This window comes from Amaranthus tricolor, chromosome 14, assembly GCF_026212465.1.
Source record: "Amaranthus tricolor cultivar Red isolate AtriRed21 chromosome 14, ASM2621246v1, whole genome shotgun sequence".
Taxonomy (NCBI): domain Eukaryota; kingdom Viridiplantae; phylum Streptophyta; class Magnoliopsida; order Caryophyllales; family Amaranthaceae; genus Amaranthus; species Amaranthus tricolor.
The window spans coordinates 21,610,067-21,623,714 of record NC_080060.1 but is presented as its reverse complement, the minus strand read 5'-3'; the positions used below and the strand labels follow the sequence as shown (position 1 = coordinate 21,623,714).

General features: G+C 36.2%; 1 protein-coding gene across 2 annotated transcripts in view; it reads right to left on the bottom strand.

The window, feature by feature from the left end:
- LOC130799148 (uncharacterized) overlaps positions 1-13,225 on the bottom strand; it is a 29,323-nt gene extending 16,098 nt beyond the window's left edge. The window contains exon 1 of one of the 2 annotated variants that reach the window (XM_057662236.1): positions 11,921-13,225. In XM_057662236.1, the coding sequence (XP_057518219.1) occupies positions 11,921-13,033 (1,113 nt within the window). In that variant the 5' untranslated portion in view covers positions 13,034-13,225. The remainder of the gene's footprint in view (positions 1-11,920) is intronic. The other variant, XM_057662237.1, reaches the window with a different exon arrangement.
- Positions 13,226-13,648: the final 423 nt, after the last annotated feature.

Sequence of the window (13,648 nt, the reverse complement as noted above, 5' to 3'; positions counted from 1 at the left end):
CCATTTTGTGAAGTTTTGTGGGTAATAAAGCTAATGACAGAAAAAAAATGGGTAGTAAAGAAAAATGAAGAAAGGTTAAAATTTTGTGCATATTAGAACGATATGAGCAAATAAAGAGAGTATGATTGAGACCCACTTTTGTGACATCTCCATATGATTATCATTAAGTATGATTGAGACCCTCTTTTGTGACATCTTCATAATTAAGGAAACATTAACCATAATGATCCAACCTTTTTCTTGATTTCCTTACAATAGTCCTACATCTTGATTAATTGATTGATAATGAATAATCCAAACTAGTCATTTCGCCCAAAAAAAGTAAAACAAAATTTTAAAAAAGAGGAAAAAGAACAACCTCACCCCTCCCCTTATTTCAACATCAGCGCAATCCCCTTCCCCCTCTCCCTGCACCGTCCACAACCCTTCTCCCTCTTACCAGCGAAGGAAACTTTCTCCAGCCATTCCCCCAATTCCGAAGAGCCCCCCTCCCTATCCCAGCCCCAACGGCACTCCCTCCCCAACCTTCGTCAAACACTTAACAACAATCCAATGTCGTGGATAAGGTGCGCGACTAGAGTGATGGTTGAAGTGAGGCTATTGATTTAAATGGTGTTTAGGGTTTAAGGTTTATTTGGGGTAGTGGTTGTGGTAGGGTGGTTTTAGGGTTTAGGGTTTGGGGATATGTGGAGCTGGGTTTTAGGGAGGGCTAATTTTATTTAAGTTACCTTTTAAGGTTTATTTCACTTTTCTTTTTAATTTAGGTAATTAACCTAGTATAACAAGTCACCAATAATGCTAGTTATGTTATGAGTAAACGCGCTCAAAGTTCGGATTATTTATGGTTAATAAATATGTGAGATTGTTGTTAGAAAATCAAGAAAATGGTGGATTATCAACGTAATTTTTTCTATAATTAATTAATTGAAGATGCTAAATTTTGAGTTCTCTAAGAACATTTGTTCCTTCAATTGTGTTCATTAGCATCTTCCGATCACGATAAACTTGCATCTTCCTCCGATACAACTCTCAACTTTCTAGGAAAACAATCTTGATTCTTATGGTTGTGGTTAATAAATATTGTTTTGTTCTTGTTCCATCTTCTTGAATTCCTGTGAACACTCAAGGTTCATAATTTGCTTTACAATCCTACACTAACATCACACAAAGAACAATCACCTCATTAGTGTTTAAACTTGTGTTAAAAGTTATGTAGTGATAAAGATACTTCCTCCTTCCCAATTTTATAGCTACATTTGAGATTATTAACGTTATTAAGAATAATGTTTTTTTTTGTTAGTGGTAGTAAAATCACATGGTTAAGAAAAAGAGAGAGAAAGAAAAAGATGAAATAAGTGGTCGATAATGTGGGTTAGTGGTAGGTGGAAGGTGGGGTCCATACTTAAAAAAGGGAATATAGCTAATAAGTTGGAACATCCTAATAAGGAAAGTGGAGCTAACAATTTGGGACAAGGGAAGTATAAGAGTCCGGGATTGTACCATCAAAAAAAGATGAGTGAAGTTTTAATTGGGAATTTATGTAAGAATGGGATCAAACTCCTTGTTAATCATAGTTTCTTTTGCTCGAGCATTAGTATCTTTGGACCTTCAACCAAATACTGTTGTTTTTCTAGGTCCTCCATCTTTGCTTCCTCCCGTAATTGTTCCAAAAAAGGCTTTCCATATAATCTTCCTTTTCATTGTACCTATATAATCTCTTGTTGGATTTTCATTTCTTTCCACAATTGAGTGAAGCTCCGTGTCCTTTTCACATTTTGGTGAAAATTTGTCAAATCCCCATACATTCTCCACCCCTTGAATTTGCTTATTTTGTTTAATCCTTTTCCTCTGAATCCATTCCGTTCCAGATTAAGCTTTATCAACTTAAAAGTTGCACGAATTGGATTGAAAATTGTAACTTTTCGAGTGACATGGAAGCAACTATTATAATTTTTTGGTCTCTATATCCATTTGTGCTACTCTAGTGTCCCATAATTTGACATAGAAAACAAACCTAATCTTTTGTCTCTCTTCCCAATTGACTTGCACAACATGTTTTCCAATGAAGATTTTTATTTCTTCATTTTCTTGTACCCACCCAAGCTTCTCAAGCTATGATCTTCATTTAGCATGATTAGTACCTCCCTCTTTTTCTGCTCGTGCGGGATTAATTAAAGATGCTAATTTTTTAGTTCTCCCCTTTGCCTCTTATTGTGTTCATAAGTATTTTCTATTTTGATAACAACTCCTAACTTGCTACAAACATTAAAAAAGCAATTGAATATACTTGGGTCTTGGAGTATGGGTGGTTAGGAGATGCCCTTGAACCTGTATTCTTTTATGACAAAAAATCATCAATGCTTAAGGTCCAAAATTTCCTTGAGTCCTTGTACTAACATCACACTAAGGAACAACCTCTTCATTAATGTTTGAACCTGAGTCAGAGTTAGGCAATGAAGAAGAGAAAATAGGGGGTTATTGTGATATGAAAATGAAAAACGAATGAAGTGATGAGATGCGATTTGAGTAAGAATGGGGATGGATACCCTTTAAACTAGAGTTAGCTTTGCTCTAGCCTCGATCGACTTATCCAATGGCCCTTCAAACAACTTCCTTAATGCCTTTGAATGCTATTTTTCTGTCTAACACCATCGCTTACTCTCCTAATTGTTCCAAAAAATATTCCATCAAATCTTGCTCTTCATTATAGAAATCTTCCTCTGTATTTCGTTTTGTTTACCCAATTACTAATATTGCATCCCTTGGGTGTTGTCCATATAGGATAAAATTTGTCTATCTAATAGACATCCTCCCTCCTAAATTCGCTCCTTGCTCTCCTTGGAATCCATTTAGTCTTTATTTTTTGAAGAGCTTTATCATCTTCTTTGCAAAAGGATTGGATTGAAAATCGTAAGAAATTTTGAATGATTGAATTGAGACATGAAAGTAAACAAAATTATTATTTGATCTCAATACCATCTGCCAAGTGTACCGTTATTGACGTGGTGGCAATCAATTTTTTTTTTAGTCTCCAAACACATCTGATTTTCCTCTCATTCTTTCCACCATTTCTGCTTGGCCTTCTTTCATTTTTAAACAGTTACTTGACTGCTATATTGACTGACACCAGCCTCATTAAGTAATCCAAGGAGGAGATTTTTTGTTCTAAAATTTGTGGCTAGAACAAGCTGATTGTGAAGATTTCATCCTAGACTTCTATAACAAATTAATCCAATTTGAGTTATTTATGCCTCTGTGTTGCACATTCTACTTTCTTATTGAGAGTCCTTTCTTTAAATCTTGTGAGAATGTCAATTATGATATGCCTTTCGATTAATCAATGTGATTGGCATTTTCTTCCAAGGAATTAACTTAAATCTGTCGATTATCCCCTTTTCTCGTATATTCTTGTTTTTCTAAGCTTGTTGATTGATCTTTGATGAAATTATCTATTCTTGTTTTTCTAAGGTTACTTGTTGATTGATCTTTGGTAAAATCTTCCCTTATGAAGTATGCTCCTCGATAAGAGCGGTTGTTCCTGTATGAGGAAGAGTGTATGGCCATTGTATGAGTATGCATTGTTTATTTGAAGGTAGTATGTATTACTTTTATGTATTTTGGTTATTTTGTGATATTGGGACAAATTTATTTTCGCTTTTGATAAGTGTTATTTTTTGATTAATAATGGTGGTGAATGTGAGTATTGTTGTTGGTTTTGTGGTGATAAAAAGTACTAATAAAGAATTATTGTATAAAATTACTAATAAAGAATTATTGAATCATGTGTCACTAGCGATGATTAAGTGTTGTCATTGTCAATCATGCATACATGGTTGATGCTTAATTGTTGTGGTTAGTATTAAATTGTTGCCAAACTAATTTCTTATTATGGTTATGAGATGTCTAGCCTACTAAATGCTTTGTTCTTATGCGTTGTCACCTCAAACCTTGAGGAATAGAACAAATTTGATTGAAAATCATTATCATTATGCATTGAAATTGAGTGTAATACACTACATTATACTATTTAAGGCCAAATAGTCTTATTTTATTGCAAAAGTGTATAAATTGAATCTTTTCCTCTTGAACATGCCTTGTTTTAGAATTTAATGGAAACTAATGTTATAGTTAGATTGATCTATGGCATTGTTTGTGAGTAAACATGTTGTGTGTATGATTAGATTGTATATTCATATGAGTTATGGCTTGTAAGGAACAAAGTAGGGTATTTAGTAGAGCAAGTAGCACCTAAAGGAAGTCAAGTAGACTTACTAGTCTTACTTTAAACGTGTAAAAGTGCCCGGTTCATAAGAGGGGCATAAGAACCTCCTTCGAAGTGATTGTTGCGACTTGTTATCTTATAGTTGCAGGTAAGTACACGTAGTAGCTAACTCTCGCATGCATCTTGAATATGTTTTCTTTGCATAACAATATTATATAAATTATGTCTACTATGAATTGTTGTTAAACATTATTAAGTTGTTGTTCAAGTGTGGATTGGTATGTAGAGATGGTAGAGAATGGGTTTTGATGTCGCAAGAGTGGAATGTTGGACTATATGAGATGGAATGGGAATGATTCCCTTATTTATAAGTTGTGAATTATGTTTTATGAGTGGGAATGAGTTCCTTATGGATGAGATATTAAGTTGGTTGTTATTGTGACTCCCACTGGATTGGTACCCCAGTTGGTTTAGTTTCCGGAGGCATGGATCATCTATATATGGTTGTTGTACGGGGGTATGGTCATACTTTGCCATTGGCCACCGGCATGGCCGTCACTGTCCTTGGCTGAGGTGTTACCATGTGGGTCTTGCAAAGTCCAGTATGGTGGCCTCTTGTCACATAAGAGAATATATGAAACCAAAGATAGAAAATGGTGAAGGCATTGAGAAGCACATAGAAATGAGAAGTAGTTAGAGTTGGTACTTACACATTGGAATATCTCTCTCACCTTGTTTTGTTGAAATTGATTGTTGGTTATATATATAACATGTTAGTTACTGACGTGTACTGTTTGTTTCTTTGTTGACGGCTCATCTTTGATGGCCCTGCTATGACACGTTGGTCTATGACCTTACGTTGAGCAGCAGGGATATCATAGATAGATCTTGTAGGTTTTGGAGATTCCTTGCATTACATACGGGGGGAATGAGTGAGAACCTTGAAGCGTGCAATGTTATATTTGTTTTTGACGGTACATGTAGTTTCTTTGCATTTAAATTGTTTATGTTTTTGGCTTGAGGCACATGCCCTCTTTCTGATGTAATTCATTGTGCTGCAAAGCTTTAGTTCGTGCGACCTTTCATATTTCGTTACTTTAGCTTGAATGACTTGTAAAGTTTAGTTATGTTTTTGAAAATCCAAGTGTTTACATGGGAATCACAATCCATGCTTAGCATGTCGACAAAGGATTTGGCGATGATCATTCCGCCGTGATTTTTTGTTACAAGGCTGTTGATGCCTCTTCTTGATTATGTTTTAGTGCGCGTTTATTTTCTTTTGGTGCGTCCAATTTCAAAGCAGATGCTACCGGAATTTCCGCACGATTTTGTTTGGAAGTTTTTATATAATCCCTTTAATTAAATCAATCAAACTTTACCCTTTCTTTTCCTTTTCTTTGTTCTATTTTCTATATTTTATTTTTTTTATGTAACACTCGAATTTCCTCCATTCCCTTGCGGTTTTGGTTTTGTTTAGAGAGTCGGACATTTAGGGGTGTTACAGGTCTAGTTCTTAAAACCTTGCCAGAGCACTCCTTGTTTTTTAATGGCAGCAAAAGCAGTTTTGGGGTAACAAGGGTGGCTTATCTTGGTCATATTATTTCAGCTCAAGCATGGAAGTAGATCCTGAGAAAATTTTAGCCATTATACACAGGCCAGTTCCCAAAAACATTAAAGAGATCCGTGCATTTTTTGGGTTTGACAGGCTATTTTCGTCGTTGGGTATGTTCAAAAGGCACAACACTTGACTGCCCAACTAAAGAAAGATGTGTATACTATGCATGGATTACAGCTGCTATAGCCGCATTTGAGGCACTCAAGGTGGCCATAACTCAGATGCGTGTTTTAGGACCGATGCTTCAGGTCAAGGGGTAGGGGGTATTTTACTCCAAAATTCCATATATGAAAAGTAGTTAAGGTTTTCAATCAACTGTTAGGGCCTAGAGCTCAACAAAAAGCCATATATGAAAATGAGTTAATGGCTATCGTATTTGTTGTTCTACGGTGGAAACATTACTTAAAATGGCGTCGATTTGTGGTCAAAACCAATCAAAGAAGTCTGAAATTCATACTTGAGCAAAGGGAAATTGAGGGTTGAGTATCAGAAGTGGGCTATGAAGCTGAAACCATTGTTTACAACCTTGGACCCAAAAACAAAGTGGTTGATGCACTAACAAGCTGCTTACCTTGAATTAAGTACTGCAATCAGCTCAGTTTTCATTTATTGGGGGCAGCTAGGACGCGAGGTCGATAGGGATACAACATTGGCTCGCATTAAGTCTGAATTGCAAAAGGAACTGATACAGTGACAGGGTTTACAATTCATTGAATACTGTTATGAATTGGGTCAAAGGGTCCAAGGGCATTATCGACATTTTACTATTAGTTGCTCTTTCAATTTTGTTAGTTAGGATAGTTGTTGTGTTTGTTAGGCTTAGGCTATATAAAGAGCCAGCCTTGTAATAATAAGATAGCTATTGAATATTGAATAATAAGGAATAATCCTTTGGAGTTATGGGGCAAACTCGAATTGCCCATTAATGTGTGTTTACTATCTAGTTTTGGTTACAATTCTTAGCCAGTGTGTTACAATGGTATCAAAGTGGTACGATTCGATGACTGGAAATGAGGCCTTTTTTGAGAGTTTAGGGACTGAAATTTCACCCCGCAGAGATGTTAAAGGGGGTTATCCAATGCGGTATCATCCACGCATTCAAACCAACATCGACGAATGAGATTTATGAAAATTGGGGAAACGACATTTGTGAAATTTGTGATGAACATTTTGATGTAGAATTATCGGAACATGAATGTAGTCACAAAGGATTTTCACACCTCATCCTCCATCAAGAAAGGAAGGATGAATTGACGGTAATTGTATACCAAGAAGTAAAAAAAGAAGATGACCAAGAAAAAAGTGTAAAGGTTGATGATATGGGAAAAAAGGTAAGAGAGTTGGATAAATGTGAGGATCAAATAACAGATGAGGAAGAGAATTTGTAAAACCAAGAAGAGGACCCAGATTAGTGGAGAAGACAAAGGGAAGGTTGAACAGCATTGGTAAGACTACCTTATGGCAAAATAAAGAAAGAAAGATAGAAGGTGTTTGGAAAAGAAGAAATTAAAGATGAAAGGGGAAACAGTTTGAGCCAATTTATTTTTGAAAATTTCAGCCCATTTCTAAATATGTTCATTTTTTATAGCTTTGACCCCTTTATTTCTCAAGTTCACACACTAATTTTTATGAATTATATTCCGACTGAATTTTTCTATAACCTACCCAAGTTAACTAATTTCTGAAAGGACAAGCTTATTTTTATCCACCTTGACGGCAAGGTGGAACTTCAGACAGTCGGTAATGTGATGAATTGGGTCAAAGGGTCCAAGGGCATTATCGACATTTTACTATTAGTTAGTCTTTCTATTTTATTAGTAAGGATATCTGTTATTTTTTAGTGTTTGTTAAGCTTAGGCTATATAAAGAGACAGCCTTGTAATAATGAGATAACTATTGAATATTGAATAATAAGGAATAATCATTTGTAGTTATGGGGCAGACTATTGTCCATTAGTGTGTGTTTACTATCTAGTTGTGGTTACGGGTCTTGGTCGATCAGTTACAAATACCGAGAGAATGTCTTTTTGTGGCCACTCCCACGCACTCTTAAAGAATTTAAAGAAAACAAGTTTGTGCATGAGAATTTGTTACCTTCTGAACCCTTTTTCGATTCAAAAATTGTCTTTTTAATTTCATCTGTTTCAAATGGTCTTTCAAGCCACAAAGCATTTGCATTTGATATGGATTCCCATTTATGACATGTTGACCCACTTATGATGAAGCAAGCTTTTAATCGAACTAACTCACTCTTCTGGGGAAAAAAAGCTAGGTTCTCATATAAAATAGGAGCTAATTTGAATTCTACTCCTCCTCTGGCAAACAATAAGTTCACCACTAGATACGTACTGATGTAGTGCATTGTCAATAAAGTGATGGAGGTACATTAATTATTACAGCATAGACAACTCAAAGATTTATCATATATAGAGGAGAATAGGAATAATGGGTTTACGAAGGGGTAATGTAGGTAATTAGTATGTTAGTGGTAACTTGAGGGATAAGTTAGTAGTTTATTATAAATAGAGGAGATTAGGGAGTCATAATCATGAAGAAAACTATTAAGTATTTGGTGGGTGAGTTTATACTCATTTTAGGAGACCTCAAGCTTCTCGAAGTGCTTGATTTATCTTTCTTTTACCATTTCTAGGGCTGTAATCTTTCTTTGTTCATTCAATTTATCATATATTTCTAGCTACGATTTCGGTGACCGGAATACCGTCGAAGATGGCGTAAGTCCAGAAAATACCAAAGTGCCAGATCTTGATGCATTTTTTGGGGGTTTTGGGACTGAAATTCCACCCTTAGAGATGCTAATAAGGCTGTTAGCAGCAAAATCATTCACTCATTCAAATCAACCTCTATGAATGAGATTTATGAAAAATGGGAAAAAGGAATTTGTGAGTTTTTTTTATGAACGATTAGAGGAAACAGAACTTTCGGGACACGATTGTAGCCACAAGGCATATTCAATGCTCTACCTCCATGAAGGAAGGAAGGATGAACTCATGGCAATTATATACCATGAAACCAACCGAGGAAGGAAATGAAAAAGATGATGTGCAGAATTTTAAATTCAAGAAGAACACACATCTCAAAGAATAAGAAGGATTAGTAGATTTAAAATGCAAAGAAGAGTATCCAAATGGGATGGATAAGGAAAAGAAAAATGTGAGCAAAAGGGGTAAGAGACTGTTACCGCAAAACAAAGGAATGAACAGAGAGAATTGGGAAAGGAAAATAAAGAAAAAAAAGGGTAACATTAGAAAAACAATAGCAAAAAGAAAAGAAGAAAGAAAAAGAAAAGAAGGGAAGCATGTGGCTGTGAGGGCTGGTCGGATTCCGGTGAGCCAAGGGAAGTGGTTGGTGGCGGAAGTTGTGGAGACGGCAGTGGAGGAGGTCTAGGCTGTCGGCGGTGCAAGGGGGCGTGGCCTGTATTTTCAAGAAAAAAAAAGAGGAAAAAAAGAAAAATTGGAGGAGAAAACCGAGGTTGTTGCCGGAGAGGATGGTGGTAACGGGGGCGCGACGAGACATCGGCTAAGGCTGAAAAAGGATTCGATTTGCCAGTGAGAGGGGCGAAAAATACAAGGGTAAGGAAGAACTAGGGCTTGTGAGAAAAGAACAAATGAGGAGAAAGGAGAACAAAGACGGCGGCGGCGGCTCTATAGTAGTGGAAGTTATCTCCGGGAATGCGACGAGTCAGAATTGGGAGAGGGGGCTGCCGGCGGCTTAAGCATAAAATCAAAGACGCCTTGCCGGTGGACTTTGTCGCCGGAAAATTCAGGCGGCGAAAGAAGCAAGGCTGGGAGAGGAGAGAGGGCTACCGGCGGCGGCAGGAGAAGGCTATTTGAGTTGGAACTAACATTGTTAACGGTCTTTGGGTTGAGAATGAAAGAGTGGGAAAATAAGAAGGGAGAGGAGATTTTAGGGTTTAATTTTTTACCTGATGATGATGTCATTAATGACATGAGCAGACGTGATACGAGTTTGTGGGGACATGATCCACTTCTTAAATTTATATTAGAGTAGCCCATACCAATTTAAGCCCAATGTCTTTTGCAACTTTGAGAAATTTCAGCACAGCTTTATATCTACTTCGATAGTTAAGAAAACTTAGGAGTATATAAAAGCTAAGTTCAACAGAAGAAGAAATAATTGAATAAAAATGATAACATGAGGGGAAGGTGCAGGTGCCCCCAAAAGGATTGATGCTTGCAAATTTTCATCCCTCAAATAGAAAATATAAATACCGCATAATCATTCTTACAGACTGAGTTAGAGGTGAGTATGAAACACATCCCCACCCCATGATCCAAACACTACATTTTGTTGTGAACTTAAAGTAAGAAAATGACTTCATTTGGTTGACACAAATGTGTTTTAGATTGTAATGAACTATATTAAAATTAAAATGACTCATTCAATCATTTTCAATTCTTATTCATGTGAAGTTGCAAAAGACGTTTGCAATCAAGCGTGAACTGAACACAACATATTTGTTACAAGGGTATGGTTGCGTACGTCTACCCCCAAATCACGCCTATGCCAGACTCATTGGCATTGAAGTACAAGAATAATGATAATGTACAAAGATGTTGCAGAAAACCATAACTATAATGAGGTTCCACGTCACATTACTATCAAGGTCTTCTTAGCTCATCAAGTTTGACCACTAATAGCGTCATATATTTTCTAAGATTATTTGGTTTCTTTTGAGATTTTCAAGACCTTTTTTCCTTGATATCTTCTAGTCTAACAAAATTTAAAATGCCTCCTTATCAATATTTTCTATATACTTCCTTTTAATGATCACAATATTTGGTTTTGTTTCATGATAATGATGTAAATCAGAAGTTCTTACAAATCCAACCCTATTATGATTTGTAGTATTAAAATATTTATTTTAATAATAGCACTTATTAATAAATTATCTAAACAATCCTATAACTTCAAAGTTTGCTTCTTCTATTATATAAGTTGATTGATTACACACATATTGTATAAATTAACTGAAATAAAAACACGTCAATTTTGAACTTGAAAAAAACTTGTTTACAAGTTAAGCTTTTAAATCCTTGTTCCCTCGTATAGAAAAAATTGATTTCATGTACTTGTGCCAATAAAACAACAAATTAAAAAAAAAAGGTGGTAACTCAACATTTCAACTTCAAACTCATTTGGCTGCACCTAAAATCTCTTGGAATTTAGACTTCCTAGGAAGTAGCTAACTAGGCTTGCCTTTGGTTGACAAATATTATAAAAAACATGGAAGTAGAATTTCTTAAGTGCAAATTCCTATGAAATATAAGCTTAGTTTTAAAAAGTGCAAGGCGAAAACGCGAGCTTTTCATAGGCGAGGCACATCTTATGACTAAAAAGCTTATAAAATAGCGCAAATAGCGCAAGGCACAAAGAAGCGCAAACGCGCGTGCCTTATGCATATTGTTGAGCCCAGACTAAGAATGTAGGTACTTAATAACCATGTCTCTCTCACTGATTACAAAATCTTGTGTTAATTTGGAGTAAATTCCCATTGTTGGGTGTGGCCGAAAATTAATAGCTCATACCAAAGTAATGAAACTCGCTTATTTATTCTAGAATACCCATGATCATAAGTGATGAGCATTAACAAGAGGAAGCTTGAAGCTTCTTTCATATTCACAATGTCGGCGCTCTTGAGAGCACTTATAACTGACATTCCCAAGTTGTATCTTGCCAACTTGATGTTCCTATAAACAAGAGGCTAGTGTTGCATTTACGAGCATCCAACAAAATTTGTACAATACACACATTTCTCTAATAATTTATTTTATCCACTATCTTTATATCTTTAGTATTTGTGTTTGTATTTCTCTCACACTTCATATAGTGGATTATAATTTACATTTTGCGTTTCCTTCTAACCCTTATCTTGCTTTTATTCCACATTCTCAAATTTCTCACTTACCTAGGCTTCCGCAATACGCTCATTGACCCCAAAACTCATGAATGATGAATGATGAATGATGAACCAAAGCAAAGTAGAATAGAGTAACAATAAAAAAAAACAAGAAAGGAATATTTGTAGGAGTGAGGTTTGTTACCTAGATAGCGAGGTAATTACGGATACTGCTGACGGTTTGAAGCGGAGAGAATATGGAAGAAAGCGAAGTAAGTAGCACCTGATGGTGGCTTCTTCTGGGCTCCACTTTGAATTTGAAAGCATAAACCAAGGTGTGATCCTTAGTTGTACAAGGATCAAATTTCTGAGATTTATACCAGGAAGTAGTCAAACACAACACCCCATCTCCCAAATCATGTAAATCATCGAATTCAGCCTTGGAAGCATATGCAAAGTCTGAGTCAGATGGCAAGACAACCTTCAACCATTGTTTGCTACTTAGATCATAGGCTTTAAACATTTTTTTAAAGTCTTCGAAGTAAAAATAAATTATCCCATCCACAAAAACCATAGGGGCTTGCCATTTTCCATTGAAATTGTCATCAAGGCACTCCCAACGGCCACCTTCATTGCCACCGCCACCATCATTGCCACGGCTACTGCTGTTAGGATAATAAGCATAGATACAGGACAGAGGAGGGGAGTGGGAGGCGGAAGGGCGGTCATATTTGCATCTCCTTGTGAAGAGATGAAGAAGGACACGACCACGCAAAGGATCAGAAATTACGGGATAAGCTACCTCGAAGTTGCCATGAACAGGAGGTGGATCCATCAACGAGTTCCAGCGGTTAACTTGGGGATCGAAAACCTCACCGAAACAAGACCAAAGAGAACTTCTAAAGACGTATATCTTGCCACAACACGAAACGCACTTGGGCAGATCCTCGGCATTCTCAATGATAAATGGGGTTGTCTTCCAACCAATCTCAGGTTTGCTCAAATCTAAAGAGAACATGCCCTCGTGAACATAAAGCGCGTCGTTAATGTCAACGCCACTGGTATCCTCACTGTCGTATAAAGGCACGACAATAAGGTAGATGATTGATTCCACAGCCAATATTGAACAAATTCCACCAATCCCAAAAAGTGTAAAAGGGGTTTTACACAAATCACCACTATCCAGATCCAAAATCTCGAATTCACTACATATTTGACCATTTTGCTGTCTGTGCACCAACCGTAACAGCATTTTACCCTTCACCTCCTCTGTCCCGCTTCTCAAACATTTCTTTAGCCTAGACAATGCTTCCGCCATTGATCTCCAGAGAATTTTGAGGGTTTTCGTTTTGAGGCTTAGGTTTTATTTTGGAGAAACAAAAAGTAAGATCAGCTTTGGGTTTATGAAGACGAAAACATTAATCAGCCGGTCACGGTGAGACCGGTCAAATATAAACGGTCTATTAATAAAAAAAAACATTAAAAAAATGGAAACTGAACTCCATGTACACGGTGGTTTTTTTAAAAAAAACAAATGATGTAATGCATAGTCTTTTAAACACCATTTCTTAGTTAAGATAGGCTCTAAAAGAGACGTCCAACTAATGGGCCGGTCTATTGTTATTTTTACATTAAAAATTAACTGAGCGCGTTAGAATATCTCTTCGTCAGTTTCCAAAATCAGTCTCTGAATCATTTCAACTTCCTTGCTTCAGTTTCCATAATCATCATTTGAAATATTTGAACTCATCTCTTCCGCATAACTCAAGACTCCATTATCTTGCTTCTTCTTTGGTATCTCATTCAATTGCTTCTTTGGTATCTCATCTTCTTAAAGGTTTACTTAAAGGTTAGATTTGTCCAAAAATAATAATATATTCACTTATTACTAAGTGGATGCTTGGTTCGTAAACATATATGAAAAAATCTTAGT